Source organism: Artemia sp. Qi Xiang Cuo, chromosome 17 (assembly GCF_049724085.1).
Source record: "Artemia sp. Qi Xiang Cuo chromosome 17, ASM4972408v1, whole genome shotgun sequence".
In the NCBI taxonomy this organism is placed as follows: domain Eukaryota; kingdom Metazoa; phylum Arthropoda; class Branchiopoda; order Anostraca; family Artemiidae; genus Artemia; species Artemia sp. Qi Xiang Cuo.
In genome coordinates this window covers 33,704,912-33,726,855 of record NC_142810.1, presented here as the reverse complement: position 1 = coordinate 33,726,855, position 21,944 = coordinate 33,704,912, and the positions used below count along the sequence as shown (strand labels likewise).

General features: G+C 35.8%; 1 protein-coding gene across 7 annotated transcripts in view; it reads right to left on the bottom strand.

Annotated features, from left to right (window-relative positions):
• Positions 1–21,316, bottom strand: part of LOC148942127 (putative inorganic phosphate cotransporter) — a 200,136-nt gene extending 178,820 nt beyond the window's left edge. For all 7 annotated transcript variants that reach the window (XR_016143194.1, XM_089103446.1, XM_089103448.1 and 4 more), the window contains exon 1: positions 21,184–21,316. Coding sequence is in view for 6 of the 7 variants with exons in the window: in XM_089103446.1 (XP_088959572.1) it covers positions 21,184–21,238 (55 nt within the window). In the remaining variant the exon portion in view is untranslated. The remainder of the gene's footprint in view (positions 1–21,183) is intronic.
• Between the last annotated feature and the right edge of the window lie 628 nt (positions 21,317–21,944).

Genomic DNA, 21,944 nt, shown 5'->3' with positions numbered 1-21,944 from the left:
AGCAGTGGGCTTTGATCGATAGTGTTTGTCCACTCGGCGAAGTGCATCTTGAAGTAAAATCAGTTTTTTATCATCCTCAATAGTTTCATTGTTGAGGAATTTACACAGATTGTCCTCAAAGTGTTCGACGGGTGAGAGACAGAGTTCTATTTGAGTCAGTTTATAGGGTTTTGCCATCTAGAGAAAACTGTTTACAAGTCTTGCAATTATTGGCAGTAAAAGTGTGAAAAGCTACCGCCCGCCTGAAGAAGTCGTTTGTTTTTAAAATTCTTTCCTTTGTTTTTAGAGGCCAATATACATACAATGGAACGATGTAGCTTTGCCTGTTTCTTAGCTACGTCTGGTACTTGAACATTACCTTTGATCAAATTTAAGCAAAGTTCATATATTATATTAAGAAAATCATTTTCAATACCATGTTTGAGTATTGCTTTTCGAAGCTGAGGTTTTGACGTGTTTAGAACTGAAAACAAATTTCTATTTACATGTAGTTTCTTCAGTGTCATGATAGCGACTAATAGTTCTTTTTAGTGTTCACGGGAAGATATACTGTAATTTCATTGTCGAAATTATCTGTGACTACACGCAGATCCTCGGGTGTATTTTGATTAAGATCCAATAGGATATAACTGTGGGGTTTATTAGTTGCCTGATTGTATGCTGAGAGCAGAAATTTCGGGGCACCTGGATAGATCTGTTTATTGAGGGTTATTAGCGAGCTAGAATCACGAACAACTCTGTGGATGATTTAGTAGGTGCAATTCAAAGCAAGTGTTCGCATACATTTTCTCTGATGAAAGAGATTGTGTAGAACTAGAGTAATGGAAATCTGTTCATGATGAGAGCGAACAGTGAACACTTGCAGCCATTGCTTGGACCATTGTTCAATAGATTCAGCCGGATCGTCAATGATCAGCCAAGAGTTTGGTTCAATAATGTTGAAAACATGAAGTCCCTGTATGAACTGTATCTGCACCGATCCCTTGGCAGCAATTGCTTTTATTTTATTGTATGACTCCTGCCAAATACTATAGCAATAGTAGATTTTTTTCGGCTTTTCCGCAAACATTTTATCACAATTTTTAATTATTTTAGTTAAGAGTGTTGTTTTGCCCGGCATTGAGGGCCCACACAGAAACGATCTGAATGGTGTTTTAAATTGATACATGTTCCTTTCAACAGTTCACCTGGACAACTAACTCTAGACTCTAATTGTCTAATGACTAAATAATTTTTCCCTATTACTACTACTCTGTTCTTCAAGAAGACAAAGACGAATAAAGAATCATATTTTTTTCTTTTATTATATGCACATAAAAAAGTAACAATACATAAAAAAAACACTTTTTTAAAATTTATTTATAATAAAAAATACAACATTTACATGGAGATACAGAGAAAAAACACTTTTTTTTGTTTATTTATAGAGAAAAAAAATACAACATTAAATTAGAGAGAGAGAGCACTTGAAAAAAAAACACTTTTTTAATTTATTTATAATAAAATACAACAACATTTACATAGGTACACACACAGAGAGAAAAAACATTTTTGTTTTGTTTATTTATAGAGAAAAAAAACATTAAATTAGAGATGGCACTTGAAAAAAAAAATCTGCTCTAAGTCCAAAAAAAAGATAACTTTGGTGGCGATGCGCCCCCCGCGCTGGCGGCGGCCGCCCCCCCCCCGGGCCGCGAGGCCCCCCCCCCCCAAAAAAAACAAAGGTTTTTAGGAAATTAGTTACAGGACTTTATTTAAACCGAGACTTTCCCTGTGGGCAATACATTCGATCCGGTCTGAAGTTAAATAGTGTCCAAGGGGGAGGGTGGTCACACCATCTTGAAAAACATAGACCTTGTCGGAAATGGTACTCAAGGCTATTTTTTCTACATTTACAGTAAAGTTCCTGTAGTTCAATGAACGAATTGCCAACAATTTGGCTCGTGGAATTGTATTTTCAACAATACAATTCCTATAAATGTTCATGTCGAAATTCTTGTCCACATAGCGCGTGGGTACTCCTTTGCAACGTTTCTTGATTTCCTCGTCGTATGTCTGTATAAAGTACACCTTCGGACCTACAAATATACCACGGGAAATCAAGTCGCTTCCTGTTTCAGATTTAAACAATAAAATCAGAGTGAGCACCCGACATTTTACTAGCTCAGGGTAAAGACCACTACTCCAAGTGGTGTAGTCCATCCGTGAACTGATAATTTCACCGTGAGCCAAATCATAAAATTGATTTGGTGTTTTTACTTTGAGCAGTAGAGAATCCGTGTCCCCGTAGCAAACCTCTACTTGCCCCTTTTCCGGCCACTGTACCCTAGCAACATTGTAGTAGAATTCCAACATGAGCTTTTTTTAGATCTCCAAGATAGCACTGCCTGCAGCAATATTTTTATTCAAGACAATGCGTCTTTATTCCCTATTCAATAGTACCATGTCCGGGCCAATGATTGTGAAGAAAGTAAAATTCGGATTGGTAATAATTCGATCAAAGTTTTCAGGGTCGGTCACAACATCGTAACGATTTCTAGTATGGAAGATCTTATATGTTTTGACAAAAGTCGAATTTAAAATGAGTGTAAAAATTCCTCTTTGGGCCTTTGTCTTTGCTTCAGAGCGTTTGTTGACAAAAGTGTCAACATATATTTCCAAATAAGGTTTTTTACTAAACTCGGGTGCTCGGTGAACTTTTGTGACGTTGAAACAACTGTTACACATCCATTTTAAAGTCACATAATCTAAAACTATGCTTTTTTCGGCAGAGGGTCAGCAATAAGTTTTTGTTTTGAAGGCGTCCAATGCAATCCGTCCACCTCGACTAAACGCATATTGCGAGGACTCAAAGAGTCCCTTGTCTCAGGTCTATTGATGCACGGGAAAACAAAATCCTTTACTGAATCGTGAAGCTTGACTGGTATCTCTCCATCAATTTCAAAAAACCATCCACCCGGATCAGTTTCCTCAACACTGTTAATGTTGTGGAAAAGGGGAGCTTGAGGGTTATTGAGCCATTTATAGTCACCACAAGGTCGTGAATAATGGGATGTGGCCGAGGGGTAGAGAGACTTCGTATCGAGGAAACTGCATTTGATTTTGTCCCCATCTTCTCTCCTGGTGGATCCGTTTCATAGATACGGTCCCCGTTAAAAACAAAACCCCCCCTCAGCGATGTTTCTATGTATTAGTGCTGGTCAATGTCAGTGATTAGCCCAATTTTTTCCACACTTATTTTTAGGATGAGGCCCATCACTAGATTATTTGAAGAGAAATAATAAACCAAATAGATATTAAATTCCTCATAAATTTTATCCGTAATTTTAGAAATAATGTCTAACAAAGTTAACACGTCACTCGACAAATACAGCTTGCAGTAGTCAAACCCATTTTTACACCCCCTATCTCTGCCCAAACTTTTTTAGCAAAACTGTATTCCTCGGGGGTGCAACTACGATCGTGAAGACTGTCATAAAACGATTCAATTGGAGGAATAGTTTCTTCGGCGAATCTCAACATGGAACAATAATAGTCATAGGGATAGATGCCCTTGACCGTTAACAAATCATATAAACCATTTGGAAATTGTTGCTTGAGAAGGGGGAAAGCATTGCTGCCGTCATCATTTTTCTGCACTTGTATTAATTTACTCAGTGAGTTAGGAAAAAAACTGTATGAATATAAAAATTGAATTTTATTTATATACTGCCCGTAAGCGTCTACAAATGTTAACATAAATTCCAAAACAGGAAACTATCTAGATGGGTTGGTCATGATTCTTCACGTAAGACAACTACCATCAAGACATCATCATCATCTACTGTTCAATTTCTTTGAAGATTAAACAATGCTGGTAGCACATACTTCAGGTCATAGTTAGAGTTATGTATAAAAACCGGAAGAAAAAGTTGTTGTTTAATTTTTAAATTACACGAATTGTGAGCCCACCCTCGAAAGTTACTTTTACCCGTTGAATTGGGGTCAATATGGTGATTATGGTCCTGGACCGCGTCTTTTGGGGCAAGGGCATCCTTACACACCCAGCAAATTGTCCCCTTTTCCAGCGCTAGCTGCTCTTTATCCAACAATGTCATTGGATAATTGGTATGACGTAATCGTGAAATTGCTCTGTTTGCCGTTTTTATTAAAGAAACCAATAGCTTTTCCATACTGCCCTCCTCGTCCATAGTAAAAAAACTCTTCCAATTGTATTTTATTGTTGCAGTCGCGACGGGCGTGTGCATAGGAACATGCAGACTAGTTTATGTTCCTTGACTATATTTGGCTTTGATGGGTCCGATACCTCAACCAGTCTTGTTTCACAGTCTAAAGACACTTTATCAGATTGCAGAAGAGAATTTTGAAAATTTTTAAATTGTAAAGTGTCTTTGCCTTCTGCCGGCATTTCAATTCTTTGATTTCCATGAATTTTGCAATGCCCCATGTGGTCTGAAAACGTTCGCTCAGATCTAAATGGCGAAAAGCACATGGGGCAATAGAAACGTTCCCCAAATTTTTTGCCTTGAGATAGGAGTCGACTTATTGCCGTAACGGGGAAAAAATGGCCATAAGAATTTACATCTTTGGGAGGCTCGTAAATCACCCATACAAAATTTTTAACATTTTCCACCATCGGTGTCCTCACTGAGTTCAAAACTCCTTTCTTATTTGGTTTTTTTTTCTTATCTAAAAATTTAGTTTCATATTGGCGAACAGACCACCCCCCCCCAAGAATTTAATGTTCTTTCTCGAAAATTCGTATTTATTTAAATGAAACCCCATAAATTACCTCTAAACAATCAAAATTTACTTTCGGGAAATTTTTTCCACCGTTACGTGCAAGTCCGTCGAGATTTTTCATTGATGATTCATTTTTTAATGTCTTATGGGCTGCTGCTAAAAACGCATACTTAAAGCATTGCAGCCCCGTTTCAAAATCGAAGCCTTGAACCCCTCCTGTAGTCGGCAAATCTGGATGGCATTTTATTCGTCGACTACGCCCTGCCCCCTTAAAATAAAGTTTTTTTTAAATCTACTGAGATTCAGATCCATGTATTCAATGTATAAAATGGTGGACCCACTCCCCCTCTCATTAAATGTATCCAAAGTTGAAATTAGTTTATTCACCCAGTTGAAAATATTTTCTTCAAAATCGTTTAGACCTGGGTAGAATTTCTGGTTGCCTGTCTAAAAAATAAAATAAAACACGTCCCCAGATGTCCCCTCTTTTAAATAAACTTTTTGATTCACCGATACCTTATTTCCCTCCTGACCCCCCCAAGTCTGGATCTGAATCTTAATTTTTGCTCGAATTTCGTCAATATAACAATGGAGAACTTTCACCGGGTCATTTAAAATAATGCTTGCGTTTTCCTCGGGAAGGCTAAAATCTACCCTGTACGTTTGCAAATGGCCTAGAGCAGATTCTAACAAACAAAAATCAGGCGATTCCGGGGACATTATGCTATTTTCATGTCTTGACCCTGTTTGTTCAGGATTCAATTCACTAATTTTAAAGTTGTCGCTAAAAATATCTCCGTAAAAATTAGGGCCAACAGTTTGCATAAGACGGTCCATTTCTTCAGCTGTAAATTGAAAATCCAGGGGGAAATCAAATAACGTACCTTCACTAACATCTGGCGAGAGGGGGCAATTACCCATAATACTTTGAAGTCCTGGACCAGGGAAGGCAGAAGTTTTCACAGCTTCCCCCTGAAACTAGAAAATGAATGGATTAAGTTTTTTTTTTCTTTGACGAAAGTTTTATCACAATTATAACACACTTTTCTTTTTTTCTCCATCCATAACAACAATAAAATTGCAATTAAAATGTTGGATGGTCCTTTTTAGAGCCACCCCCCCTCCCCCGAACCCCTCCCGCGGAGGACCCCTGGGTAACAGGAGTTTAGTCTGACCGAGACGGATCAATGCCTTTTTGAGTTGGGGGTCTCGGACTTAACAACACTGTTCACATAGAACAAGCTCAAATTCTTTTCTCAAATGCACCTTTCAACGAAAAATAATTGCCTGAGTTGGGTCCAAAATAATGTTTTCTTCGTATCGTTGTGAAAGACATATTGGAGATTATTAAAAGGAGTTTCTTATCGCAAAAAGACATCCTGTTACAAGGAAGCCCCTACTTCGAATTCAAAGCGGATTAAGTTGGCGATGGAGTAATTTGATAAGAGCCCGGATGTGCGTGACGGCTTAGTACAAAATATACGGCAGTTTGAGAACGATTTGTGAAATAGTGAATAGTTAAGTTTTTGTTTTTCAAATAGTTAGTTTTTGTTTAAAAGGAATATTGGAATTATTGCATTAGAATGCGTCTTGGTTAGAAGTTACAAGGTAAGTTTTTTTTTATAGAAATGCGTGATAAGCTATTTCTGCGTTATAATCTTTCCTTTATATACCACTAATTTGGTTTATGAAAGAAAATGAAATAGTTTAGAAATAAATTTTAAGTTTTACTCATCGAAAGCTATGCGCCTGAGAAAATTTTGTCTTATTTTTTTTTTTTGAAAAAATAGGGAAAAAATATATACATTTACAAGTTCTGGCTGCACATCAGAAGTCTCTGGTATGGCTTGAAGGGGGGTGTCCCTCCTATCTTGATCTGATGAGGTTGAGGCATTATATGAAGCAGCCCATTCCCTTTTCAACTTCCTTCCATCTTGCGTGCAGGTAACACTGGGGTCAGAGGACCCTGTCATTAAAAGATTTGTGGCCATTGTCTGGTCAAGGTCATGTGTAGTTCTTCCAGCAAATTTGATAATAGATGTTCTTGTGGCGTGCATTAATGCAGGTTCGCTCCATCTAGCTTTCTTTTCCAGAGGGGCATTATAGCACGTATCTTCTTCCCTTAAAAAAAGGCAAAAATTTAGCATTCAATAAAAATGCATTTTGAGTTTGGAAAATAATTCAGTTCATGCTAGGCATCTAAAGTAGTGTAAAAAACATCTTGATTTAAAAATCAAGGTTTTTTATTGTGTGATGGATGGGCATTTTATAAACTGCTTTTCAAACCATCTGATTTTTATATCATTTTTAATGAAAATTTGATGGTATAGGGGGGAGCTACCCCCCCCCCCGAATGTGGTAAAAAAATATTAAATACTTTGGTATAAAAGCCTTTTTTCTCTTTAAACTATCAGATTTCGATCAAATGTAGACATAAATAGAAATTTAAGAAGTGGAAAAGTTAATTAACATGGCTCAGTCAATCCCCTATGAGATAATAAGGCCCGTCAAATAAAAAGGATAGCTAAGCTAACAATGTTATTTATAAAATAGGGTAATAAGGTAAAAAATTTAATTTTTGAGGAAATGGGGGGGGGGTGAGGGTTTGAACGCATTAAATTTCAGGAAGAGATTCTTCAACGCAGACGGCCTGGAAGTATTTTCAAAAAAAATCCCTAAAAAAAAGGCCACTGATCTTGATAAAAAGGAAGCTTTTGTAACAATTAATACATTAAAAGAATCAACATTTTATTCTAATCCCAAATTACCGATCGAAAGCTAAGCACTTTTTCAAAAACATCCCTAAAAAGGCCCACTGATCTTGATAAAAATTGCACCGTAAATTTCAGCCAATAAGAGAACTATGTAGAGGTTTCAGCTCCTAAACAAGTAAATTCAAACTTAAAAAGCAGGATTTGCGTTCCTTATTAAACAATATGGAGAAGAATTGCATGTGACAGTCAAGTACTTCCGTATTTCATAAGATGAAGAACAGATTTGTTTTTCTTATTCAAGATTATCTGGTCACTGACACTTCCTTCAGCGAGCCTCCTCTTTGTATACTCAAGCGTAAAATTGTTACTACTCATGCGGTTATGAACATTTTGTGAAACTCAAAGTTAATTTAGTCAGAAATTATTAAACTCTTTGGTATAACAGCCTTTTTTCTCTTTAATCTATCAGATTTCAATCAAATGTAAACATAAATAAAAATTTAAGAAGTGTAAAAGTTAATTAACATGGCTCAGTCAATCCCCTATGAGATAATAAGGCCCGTCAAATAAAAAGGATAGCTAAGCTAACAATGTTATTTATTAAATAGGGCTATAAGTTAACAAATTTTATTTTTGAGGAAATGGGGGGGGGTGAGGGTTTTGAACGCATGAAATTTCAGGAAGAGATTCTTCAACGCAGACGGCCTGGAAGTATTTTCAAAAAACATCCCTAAAAAAAAAGGCCACTGATCTTGATAAAAAGGAAGCTTTTGTAACAATTAATACATTAAAAGAATCAAGATTTTATTTTAACCCCAAATTACCGTTCGAAAGCTAAGCACTTTTTCAAAAACATCCCTAAAAAGGCCCACTGATCTTGATAAAAATCGCACCGTAAATTTCAGCCTATAAGAGAACTATGTAGAGGTTTCAGTTCCTAAATAATAGGCTTCTAAGTGCATAAGTACCCTTAGTTCTAGTGTCTGTCTTAAGTAACAAAAAGATTAAGCCATTAGCAAAGTGGTTGTTTCTACCATTCTATTTTAATTTTTCATATACAATGAACCAAAATCAAAGTGAACATGTCTCTCTTTTTTTTTGAATATTTACTAAAATTGAAAGTAAGGAAAGAATTTCTTCCTTAACTTAATGAAAAGACAATTTCTTTTTATTGTAATAATGAGAATATTTTTACTCACCAAAAATTGCTTAGAACTATCCATTTTCTATGTAAATGTTTATAAAAAATGTCAGTAGTGTTAAGTTGAATAAACTATTCAAAACTGTTGAATAATCTAATTTGAAACCTTAATATATACAAAAAATAATTGCATAACAGTGAAACAATACACGCTGATTTTGGTTTATCACTAAAAAAAAAAAAAAGAAATTTAAATTTTAAATTGCGTAAAAAACATGGAAAATAAAGTTGTATTTACCAAATTAAAAGAATTACAAACCATAGAAACATTTTTGTTCCGGAGAGGCAAGCAAATTCAAAAGGTCAACTCTACTCGTATAGGCCTAGGAGGGGGTTCGCCCCCTATTCAATACCTCGCCCTTTACGGTAAAGTTTTTTTAGTTCTTACAAAAAAGCTATCTATTCCAATTAACCGGCCTTTGTGATTCAGGGGTTTGTTATTCCAAAAAAAATCGGACTTTAGCTTAAAGAGCGAGGTATTGACTAGAGGGTAAACTCCCTAATATACGTAATAAAAACATACAAATATAGAAGTTCGTTACGTAAGTTAATTCGTAAGTTACGTTAGAACAAAATTTCGAGAAAGCCATTTAGCCAAAAAAAGTAAAATTAATATGCAAATTTTACTTTAATTATTCATGTACGGTGAGCCAAAATCAAAACCTGCATTAATTCAAAACGTTCAGAAATTAAATAAAAAAAAGAATTTTTTTTACTGAAAGTAAGGGGCGAAATTAAAATTTCAAACGAACACAAATTATTCCATATATGAAAGGGGTTGTCCCCTCCTCAACGCCTCGCTCTTTACGCTAAAGTTTGACTCTGTCACACAACTTTATTTTTTAAAACAATAAAAAACTTTAGCGCAAAGAGCGAGGCGTTAAAGAGGGGACAGCCCCTTTCATATACGGAATAATTTCTGTTCGTTTTACGTTTTAATTTCGCTCCTTACTTTCAGTTAAAAAAACTTGCTATTTTATTTAATTGTTCAAGACATGGCATCAAGACATGGCTAATTGTAGAAAAAGCCAAGACAGATAGTCCGAGTGATTGAAAGGCAAATCTGGGATAAGACCTTTTTAGGATTGTATAAAAATGAAGTCATTTTATTTGTTGATAGATAAGTTCAACACTACGCTTATCATTCCCTGAAAGTTTTTACCTTAATAACCTTAGCACTGGCGATATGAGTAGTCGTAGTAGTAGTAGCAGTAGGTTTGTTGCTTCCGTAGAATTAAATTAAAAAGAAGTTTTTTCACAATGAACGAGAGTTTGAGAAGGGGGGGGGGAAGCTCGGTTATATTCGGAAAGTTTTCTGTTTGTTTTAAGTTTTAATGCTGCTCCTTACTTTCAGCTGAAAAGAGTTCTTTTTATTTAATTTTTAATCGTATGTGAAATCATGGCTAGGCCAACCAAGATATGATGTGGGGTACCGGCCCCATAAACCCCCAATTTCTTGCTGTCAAATTGTTATCAATAATTGTAAATTGTTTGGTACCGTATCGTCCCATTTTTTCAGTTTTTTTGCTTACGAACGAAAATGCCGGTTTGAAATTAAAATTTTGGACGAAATCTGAATATTTAGTAAAAATTTCGATTAATTTTAGTTTTGTTGAATGAGTCTTCAATAAAAATTTCTACTAGGGGTATTATTTTCGTATTAATGGAAATTCAACGAGACATTCGACCTTCTACTCAGCTGAAGCCATCGCAACCTCTACAACAGAGCTCTCTGATCTTTAAAAACAGAGTACACATATGTTTAAATACATTGAAGCACTGTATATGAATAGCAAAAGATAAATAATAACATTTAAAATCAATGAAAACCAAGCTTCTGGTAGCATTTGCCACCCCCCCCCCTCTCCCTCAAAAAAAATTCCTGGAGGGACTAATGATGCCCAGCCTCGCCTGTTCCTCCTCTGCCCCGGTAGGCAGGTAAATATAATATTATACGCTAAATATATATCACAATTGTCACAGTGGAAAGGGCACTATTACCCCCCTTCACCTAGCACAAACAATAAAAGCGTAGATAAAAAATGTTCCGGGGATCAAAAGCGATTAGATATCAATTTCTACCACCTCCCTTTCCCCAAACATCGTTCTATATTTATCTGAAGGCTCTATACAAGTCAGGATATTTAGGCATTAAAAAGCACTCTTTGAGATATATGCCCCCCCTCAGCTTAAAAACGGCCCATAATAATAACGGCTCCTTCACAATAGTTCATGGAAACTTGCAAATTATTTTGTATAATTTAACGACTATGAAGCAAATCAGTTTAGCAAAATGAACCTTTAAAAATAAAAGTCCCAAAACATTTTTGGTACTGTTGTACTAAACGGATAGTGCTAGTTTGGTTAATGCTTATGAAAAAAAAAAATAGGATAAATATATAATAGTTTAGAAACAAATTTGGGCTACATATTTGCACATTAGGTGGGATGGGGGGGCAAAGCATACCATATATTAAATACGTAACCTAACCTAACCTATGTACCTTTTTCCCCCAAAAAACAACAATTTAAATACAGTTCTTGCCTTTGTTTATATCCCATAAGGCATTGTAAACCTGTTTTCATCAGGTGTCTCAGTCTATTACCTGTTTTCATCACGCGTCTCAGTCTATTTCGTGACTGGTATGCATTGCCGTAGATCAGGGGTTTCCAAACTTTTCAGCCTCAGGGCCATACTGATTACTCCAGTAAGTTCCGAGGGCAAAAACCATATTGTTGTTGCCGATGGTAAAAAGTGAAAAAGTTCACTGATGAAAAAAAAGTCCGAAAAAATACGCAAGTTTAAAAAAGGCTGCAAATCAGACCAAAGTCCGCAAAACGGCAACATTGAATATTATTAATTGTCCTTTCATTATCTGTAATTTCTAGATTAGTCGTAGAGTACGAGCCATGAGGAGTAACGTGACACGACATCTGGTGGACACAAGCGGAAACTCACTTCTAGATGGTAGTAATTGGAATTTATAAGAAGGCTAGTGGCGCAATTACAAGTCAGTTCCTATGACACTGTTGTGAAATAAAATAGTGTGTACCTCATTACAACGTGTTTGTGGGTGTTTAAGTTGAAGACATCTTTGTAACAGTATTTTGATTTGAATTGTTGCTTTTGTGCATGATTTAATAGTATGGAAAAGAAGCGAAAAATTGATAGTGAATGCAGAAAATTCAAAGATCAGTGGAACATTCAGTATTTCGTAATTGAGTCCAGTAACAAGGCGCTATGTTTGATTTGCAATGAAAGCATAGCGTTCTCAAGGAATATAACATTAAACGTCATTATGAAACAAAACATTTTCAAAATTACTCAAAGTATACAGGAAGTTTGCGGACAGAAAAATTCGAAGCTATGAAGCACGGATTGAAATCGCAGCAATCTTCATTTACAAAACTCAAAACTGAACAAGAGGCTGCAACTCGTGCCAGCTTTCGTGTCGCTCTTGAAATTGCAAAACGTGGAAAACCATTCACCAATGGAGAAATGATCAAGGAATGCATAATTGCAGTAGCCGAAGAAATGTGCCCTGATAGGGTAAATTTATTAAAAACTGTCAGTATGTCAGCAAACACTGGCTCGAAGGGTAGAAAACATCGCTGAAAATATATCCTCTCAACTGTTCGACAAAAATGAACATGTCGAGCAGGGTTGCCACCGTCAGTAGGATTTTACTAGATCTAGTAAAAAAAAAAATCTAGTAAATTTAGAGGATCTAGTAAATTTCCCGAAATCTAGTAAACACTAGTAAAAAGTCTTGATTTAAATTGAACAAAACTTTTTTTTTTATTTTCAATTAATTCAGAGAAAAAAATTATCGTAAATATATGACAATTTACAATTTTTGCTTGTCTGTCTCTTAAGAGACAGACAAGCAGTCACCTATCTTCACTTCCGGTGTCTAAAGGTCGACAAAACCATCTTTCTGTGTATCAAATCTTACCAACTAAAAATGAAGCTGTAATGACACTTGTATTTGTGATGATTGGGAATCTATTGGAAAAGCCACCCAAAACAAAAACCAGCCAAGGTGATTTAGTAAATCTCCATATTCTGAATAAGTTATCTTTTTTTTCAGAATTGCATAAAAGGATTCATTTTACTTGTAGATAGAAAGTTTATCATCCTTTCATCCTGGGCTAGAACTAACGTAAATAGTAATATCTTTGGGTTGGGGAAATTGCGGGCGGGGCACTCGTAATTGAGTTATGGTCTAAATATATGATAGAGGTTTGATACATTAATAAACATTTATTGTTGTCAGATATTAAATAATCGTCCCATTGTTTATATTTGAGTCTCTTACTAAAATGGCTGCTGACCACTGTGTTATTGTGAATGTCGTGAACTTGAGTGCTTCTTCTCTTCTGAATGAGATGACATATGGTTTCAGTCTGCACAGGGGCGGATCCAAGATTTTTTTAGGGGTGGGGGGGGGCAAAATAGGTTGATCCAAAAAAAAATTAGGGGGGGGGGTAAAATAGGTGGATCCGATAAAATTGCGCTATGAGCAAGTTTAACTAACCCAAAATTGAGTTTGCGTCAACTAAACGGAGGAAATTGATCAAGGAGGAAAACTACTCTCCGTCATGTTTCACAGTCGGACCTTGAAAATGAATTCACGTTTGGACAGCTTTGTCCCTTTTTAAACACGCTATAGGAAATGAACTGCTTCCATACTTGCCAAAGTTCTTTCTGACTCTCTGCAGCTTGCCCCATTCAAGCGCTGGAGCAGAGAGACAGTTCTCGATTTTGTCCGTCATAAAAACCAAAAATCGGAATAAGCTAAATATCTCGAATGTTTCGGCCCTTATGAAAACACAGCAACTTGTCATCAGGTCGTCAAGTGGAGTCCATGACAAGGTGATCCCTGGCGATTTGACTGGGGCTACCATGAAATGGAAACAGGTTGATGCCTTCAGTCAGAATTCGACAATAGTCGATGCTTTAAATTCGTATGTGGACGAGGACGAGTAAAGTCCTTTAAGTGCGACTTTTTCAATTATGACTACATGTTTTTCTTTTATTATAAAATTTTTATGATTTACCTCACCTGAAGACTATTGAAAAAATGGTATTTTTTAAACTAATTAGCTTATCGTATATTATATAAGTTTTCTTTTTCTTGGTAACCCTAGTCCAATTTTAGGTGTACTTTTTCACTTACATGATTTTACAACTAAACCGGGAGCCGATTACGTTGTTTCTGTTTTTAATTGACATAGATTGAATTGGTTTTTGATTACAAATTATAAGAGCAAGAAAGAATCCAGAAAAAATCGTTTAAAAAAATCATAAATTAGTTGCTTTGAAATCTGCCAGACATCTTTGTAAGCAACTTATCCCGAATTTAAAGACCAGACCAATTAGTGTTTTAAAACTGGCAAATTTCCTCCTAAAAATGTAAAATTTAAGGGTTTAGATTTCAAACCTAAAAACAGAAACTGGGGGACAAATTTCAAAAGCCGTCACTTTCAAACACACCTCAGATTCTTAGCACTTCATCGCCTGAATTGCTTCGTGATGAGTTGTAGCTGTTTGTCTTCGTTGATTGTTTTTTACTTTTTCAATATATCTGAATTTTATGACCTGAAGAACATTGATAAATTTAAAGCCGGGCTTCAACAGTAGAATTTCCAGAATCCAAGATTCCAGAATATTGTTTGTACACCGCATCTGGAATATGAAGCCTATCCAGTACTAGGCTACATCCAGATAATCCAAAAAAAAGGATTTTTGAACTTGTAGGTTTCTATAATTTTCAATCATACTATGAAAACGAAAGAAAAGAGGAAAAGAGAAAAAAAAGAAGAAAAAAGAAAAAAGATTGTGAAAATCCTATTGATTATTCTCCTATAGTAAAAGTCGGTGCTTGATGGTGCACGTGTGACGGTAGTCGCAGGCGCAAATTTTTTTTTCATCATTTAGTAAAAACAGATGCGATTTAGTAAATTTTTCCTCTCCGATTTAGTAAATTCTTCGAGCTCAGGGTGGCAACCCTGATGTCGAGTGGTTTTCTTTGGCCTTGGATGAGTCAACGGATGTGTCAGATACCGCTCAGGTATTGATTTTTTTCGAGGAGTATATAAAAGCTATGAAGTGCATGAAGAACTTCTTGATATGTATAGCATTCATGGCACAACTACCGGTACAGATATTTTCAAAGGAGTTGAAATGGCCATTAATAAAAAGAACCTTCGATGGAAAAACTTGAAATGTATTACAACTGATGGAGGCAAAAACATGAGTGGGAAAGATAAAGGAGTGGTCGCTCTTGTTCCAAAGGCTGTAGAAAATGACGGTGGTTCAAAACCATTAGTCTTACATTGTTATCATTCATCAACAGTCTTTGTGCAGAAAATGTTTGGATATGTCTGAAAGTTCTGAAACCAGTCATATCAACTGTTAATTTTATCAGATCTTTTGGGCTGAATCACCGACAATTCCGACAATTTATTGAAGAGATTGGAGATAATGACTTACCTTATTATATTGCCGTACGTTGGCTTAGTTGTGGGAAAGTCCTTCAGCGCTTTTTTGAACTTCGAGCAGTGATCGAAATTTTTTTGAATGAAAAGCATCGCCCTCTTACTGAATTACAAAACAACACATGGCTGTGGAAGTTAGCATTCTATGTTGATTTGACGAAACATGTGAACGAACTGAATTTGAGATTGCAAGGAGAAAACCAGCATCTTCCTGATTTATACACTAATATCAAATCATTCCGGAAGAAACTGATACTGTTTCAATCGCAACTACAAAGTAAATGTTTTTCACATTTTAAAACATGTGAAATATTCAGCCACACCACTGAGACTGAGTTTCCTATCCATTTTGCAATCGAAACTTTGAGTGCCTTTAAAATGAATTTTGATACTCGTTTCTCGGACTTTGATGCCATTGCGAATCAAATTAAAATTTTTCAGAATCCTTTTCATACTGACATTGAAACCCTAGCCCCAGAACTTCAAATGGAAATGATTGATCTACAGTGCAGTGATATAATTAAGAACAAATATCAAAACTCATCTTTGTTGGAATTTTATAAGTCTTCCGCTGACACAATTTGATAATTTGAATAAATTTGCTCGTGGGCTGTTTTCTGTTTTTGGTACTACTTATTTGTGTGAGAAGACCTTCTCCAAAATGAAGTATACAAAAAATGTTTACAGATCTAAATTAACTGATGAGCATCTTAAATCTCTTTTAATAATTGGTACAAATAAAATTAGTCCACAACTACGAACTATTGTCAGTGGAAAATCTCAATTACATAAATCTCATTAGTATTTCATATGTCATTATGCTTGTGTTTTCATTTAAAATGTATAAAATGTTAGTAGGATTCATTTCAATAACTTGTTAGTTATTATATACTGAACTTAAATTTTCTGCATATTATACATGTCTTTACTCATTACAATTCTTTGTTTCTTTATCCAACTTATCACAAAAACAATAACAATAAGCCTACAACAATGTTATGAGTAGTTAGCTCATGACCATATCAATGTAGATGTCATATTAATAATTATTCAACATAAAATTAGAATACTTCAGTAAACTAAATTTAATTTACTATAAAAAATATGTTCTCTAAAAGGAGTTTTCAACTATGCTAGCTCTCCGCGGGCCGGACTAGTCCCCGAAGTCGCGCCACGCCGAAATGACGGCGGCGAATGTGTGATTCAGTATCGGCGGGAAATTTTTTTGGCGGAGCGCCGCCGATTTCAGACCGGCGGCGCGCCACGGCGCGTCGATTTTTCTGATTAAAAATAATAATAAAAATTCCACTTCACCAAGCACGTTCAACCTCGATTTTAGTAAGGATTTTTAAATGGTTGGCTAAAAATATACAAGAACAATATGACAAAATAGGAATTTGTTGGGCCGTGCGGAAAGTATTCATGTTCACTGTTAATCAGACCAAGTAATATTCTCATTTATAATTACTAAACCCAGGCAAACAAATGTTTTGCTTATGTTGGACATTTCAGTTACCCTTTAAAGTACCGTGTTTATTCAATTCCTGCTTGTTAATTATTTGGGCTAATGTCTGTATAAATTTAAAAGTTTTAAGTTCAAACATCTCCTTTTAATCAAATAAATACGAAAAGTAAGTGAAAAAAAAAGAAACAAATAACAACATCGAAAAAACACTGCAAACAACTCAGATACCATGGCTTAACAACACCAACAATTTTAAATCAGCGGTTACATCACTTCAGTTACAATTGATGTAACAAAAGTGGGTTTGTTCACTCTGCCTGGAGCCATTGATCTTTTTGCAGTCACTATCAGTCCTGTCGTGCTAAAAAGCCGTTTAGCTGGGGCACATGTGGCCGGTACAGCCAGAACTTGGCGAGCGTAAACTGCCACTCGCGGGATCTGATACTAGTATTGGACCTTGGGGTCCCACAGAATGCCGCAAATGGGCTTCTTCTTTGTATCTGCTGAAATAAGTTGTTTTATAAGGGAGAACAAATCTTCACCTTCACCATAGGGCTCCTGCGCCCTACACTAGAGGAGGAACTAAACTGCACCTTTACCCTCTTTTCTTATCAACACGGAATAACCCTCCGAAATTATTTTCTGAAAGAAGTGGTCAAGTTATAACGTTTCAAGGCAAAGTTTAAGGCTACTTCAACTCCAGTGTGCTCTGCTATCTGTGCAAAAAAAATGTAATTCATTTCGATAGATATATTTCTATACTAGCTCTAGATAATCTACCAAGCGGGAAACTACCGCAAATCAGCATCGATAAATAAATGAAACCCAAAACAAACAAAAATAACAATAAGTAACTGAGTCAAACTCAAAACGAGCAGAAATTAACATAACTTGGGCTCAAAACCCCCTATGCCTTCCCAAGGCCAAAACAAAATTTTCACTTTCCTGAAAAAATATAAATGTTTTTAGATTTATAACTGTAATAAATCAAACAATATTAATATTTTTATTACTAAATATCAGTATATGTATATTAAACTGACAACGCATATTCATTTGTATTTTTGTAAGTGAAGTACAAATTATGTTCTGGCCTTGAAAAGTCATAGGGGTTTTGAGCCCAACTTATGTTAATTTCTGCTCGTTTTGAGTTTGACTCGGTTATTTATTGTAATTTCTGTTCGTTTTGGGTTTCATTTATTCATCGATGCTGATTTGTGGTAGTTTCACGCTTGGTAGATTATTTGATTTTAATTTTGCTCATTTTTGGTTTAATCGAGTTCTTTACTTTTCTTTGAAAAAACTTATTTTTTGGAAACAGTTTTCTTAATTAATTTCTGTTCGTTTTATATTGACATAGTCTTTTCAGGGAAAAAGAAAATCATACTTTAAATCTTTTTGTTTTTTTAAGAATTTATAGTTTAGCGTGCTATTTGTATGCTGGAAAACAATTTTCAGCAAAATTTAACAACATAGACCCTTATAAAAATCTGGACACAAATAGTAGTGTTTAATTTAGTTTCATACCTCCTCTAGTTGACCTGAAATGGAAAACTTGATAACATTTGGAAAAAAATTTGTTTACTTTCTTTGATAGCTTGGATACACTTATGCTATTTTGATTTGGTCAAATTTTAAGAGCAGAAGAAGCCATGAAAGTTTGAACATAATACCCTCAGTCGTTCTTGGGATACTGCTGAGATGCCTTATTGGGAATTAGCATAAACACAGTGCATTTTGATTTAATCTTAAGGCAACATTTACTTTTTAAACATAAAGGCAAATGGGAGGGTGGGCATGGGAAGGAGATTAGTTACCCTCCAATCACGTTCGACTATTAAAAAGGACATCAGCCCTTTCTATTTTCAATCGAATGAGCCCTTTTCGAAGTTCCTACGACAACTCCTTCGATACGAAGTGCCCTGGTCTAAACAACAACAACAAAATGATACATTATACCCACATCGATCTCTACTATAAAAATGTCAAGCCTTCCAATCACTTTCGATTATTAAAAAGGGCACTAGGCTTTTCGATTTCCAAACTACTGATCCCTTTTTGAGTTTCTACGACAACGCTTTCTATAAACACCGTATATACCCCCAGGGCATAAATTACAACCCTTACCCTAAGGGCTGTGAGGGTGGTTGTTATCCTCTAAGACCTAATTTCCAGAACTTTCAACTACTTTAAACAAAATGGTTATCTCAAAATTTTGATTGTATGTGTTTTGGGAAATGGTGGGCGTGGATGGGGTATTAGTTGCCGTACAATTACTTTCCACTATTTAAAACAGCACAAGGCACTCCGATCTCGAATTGAATGAGTCCTTTTCAATGTTTCTATGACAAATTCTTCGATATGAAGTGTCCTGGTCTAAAGGAAAAAATAATAAATAATACATTGTGCCAACATCGTTCTTATATGCCTACAGGGCATAACTACAAAACCCTTGCCCTAAGGGTTGTGGGGGAGTAACCTCCTCAAAAAACATATTTTTCTCTGGAAATCAGTTACTCTGAACAAAATGGCTATCTTAAAATTTTTATTGGATGTGTTTGGGGAAACGGTGGGCGTTGAAGGGGTGTTAGATGCCTTCCAATCACTTTCGACTATTCAAAAGGGCACTAGTTATTCAAATTTCCAATCGAATGAGCCCTTTTTGAAGTTTCTACGACAACTCCTTCGATACGGATTGCTCTGGTATGGAAAAAAAACAAAAAAAAATAAATAATACATTGTGCCAACATTGTTCTTTACTTAGACAGCTCGATTGCGCTGCCTATGACAACATCCTGAATTGCCTAATGCTCTTTTACCTACCTGTACCTCTTTTCATCCGAAAAATCAGAAAGAAAAATGAACAGAATTTTAAAGTGGAAGGTAGAATTTTTGTTTCAAGAAAAATTTCTTCTTCTCCTTCCTATGAAGCGATATACATGGCGAGCCCAAGATGACAGTATTTATCTTTAAGAAACAGATTAGCCGGGATGACGGTTGAAGCCCGGAGGTCGATATCGATAACCAAAAAAGAGAGAAAAAGAACAAAAAAAAAACGCCGGCGTAGTAGTGACGCCGCCGCCGATAGAATCCGCGGCGGCGTCCGCGCGCTGATGCAAGCTCGGCGGCGCGCCGTCTTTTTTTTTTTTTGCGGCGCGCCGCCGACATTTCGGCGCGGCTTCGGGGTCTAGGCCGGACAAAATCTGTCCGCGGGCCGGATTTGGCCCTCGAGCCGTAGTTTGGAGACCCCTGCCGTAGATAAAAGAGTCCGTTTTGTACAATAGTACCACATTTTTCTTCAACAAGAAAAGAGGTATAACCCCGCAGTACTACTATTCAGGCTCAGTCTCAGTGAAGGGAGATGAGAGATTAACTCCAACCCCTCCCCATAAATTCTTCTATATTTATCTGAAGTCTCACGGAGAGTTAGACCTATTGTCACCTCCCCCTAGACCATATGGTACCACCACCCTTAGCACCAATATGAAAAGCGTAGACCAAAAGTTTTCGGGAATCAACAGGGATTATATATCAATTTCAAAACCTCACCATCCTCGAAAATCGTTCTATATTTATCTAAATGCTGAATGTGATTTAGGATATTTAGGCATTAAAACGCACTCTTTGAGGCATCCCCCTCCCTCCAGTGGTGGATCCAGGGGGCGAGGGGGCGCGCACCCCCTAACATAGTTTAAAGTAGTGTAATGTTCCTAATTAACGCAAGTTTGCGTTAATTAAACTTGCTCCTAACGCAAGTTTATCGGATCAACCTATTTTGACCCCCCCTCCTAAAACAATCCTGGATCCACCCCTGCCTTCCTCCACTTACAAAATGGCCATCGCCCCTGCTTCACAATAGTTGTTGCGCACTTAAACATGACTGTTTATAATTTTATGATATATGAAGCAAATCAGTTTAGCTAAAAGAACCTTTAAAATAAATGTCAAAAACTTTTTTTTGCAATAAATGGGAGGCCTTGCCCCGTAGTACCCGTTTTCGGGCTTAGTCTAAGTGACTTCCTTGTTAGCTAGTACACACTCGAGAACTTGTATCGCGAACATGTGGCAATAACCGGTTTTCACGGTCTTTATACGAGACAATTAGCTTAGGCACGGTGTGAAACTACATTGTAGCTATATTTTAATTAAATATTTAGTTGATATTTTGGTTAGGTTAGTTTAGATTACGTATGTAATTTAATGCGGTCTGGGCGGCCCCCCTTCGATAATTCTTTGTTGTAGTTTCTATAATTTTGTTACTAAATTATTATATTTTTATCATATTTTGGTATGTTTCATCATGATTAACCTAACTTCAATGCTTGAGTGTGTACTAGCTAGCCTAATGATGAAGTACCACTTACTTTTCAAATGTCCATCTCTGCAGTCTATTCTGTATTCTTCGATGTCGGTTGCACACAAAAACCAGTAGCTTTTATTACCATTTATTACTTTTATTACTAATGGTGCAGTTTAGTTTACTCAATTGGAATATTTTACAATACTAGACTAATTTTGAAAAATTATCTTTTTCGTAGTTAGGGTAATAAATTAATTACCTTTTCTTGTACCATAATTGATCTCTGCATCCTGTTCGACCAAGTTTATATCCATTCAATAACAATCAACTCTTCACTTAATCTGGAAGAATTCACTATAAAGCTTTTAGTTTACTTATTAAGAGCAACACCAATATTTAGTAACTGAAGTTTCTTTCATCGTGAAAGAACCTATCCGCAAATTCATTACGTCAACGTTTGCCTTGCGGTAACCAGGTAATGCACGCCCATGGACGTAATAATTGATAAATTCGCTCTGCACTTTTTTAAGAGAGACTTATTAAAAAAAAAAACTTTCCGTAAAAACGGTTTTTCAAAGAAAAGTAATTTTATTTTGAACTTAAGTTGAGCAGATGCAAATACCTGTTAAAATTCAAACCCAAAACGACCAGAAATTACTATTAAAGAATAATTGAAACCAAGAACAAACAGAAATTAAATAAACCATCAACAGAAATTAATTAAACAAAACAGAAATTGAATAAGCAAAAAACATAGAACAAATAGCAATATAAATGAATAAGCGAGTAATGCTTAAATTGAATATGGAAATCAAGCTTAAAACGAAAAAAATTATTTTGCTATTGAAGTCTAAATGAAGCCCAAACCGAACAGAAGTTAAATAAACAATCAATGCAAATAAAATATATACTAATATAAATAAATAAATAAATCTTAAAACGAGCGGACCTTAAATTGAATATGCAAATCAAGCTTGAAAGGAACAAAAATAACAGCAAACAAGAGTTTGGGTATCGCCT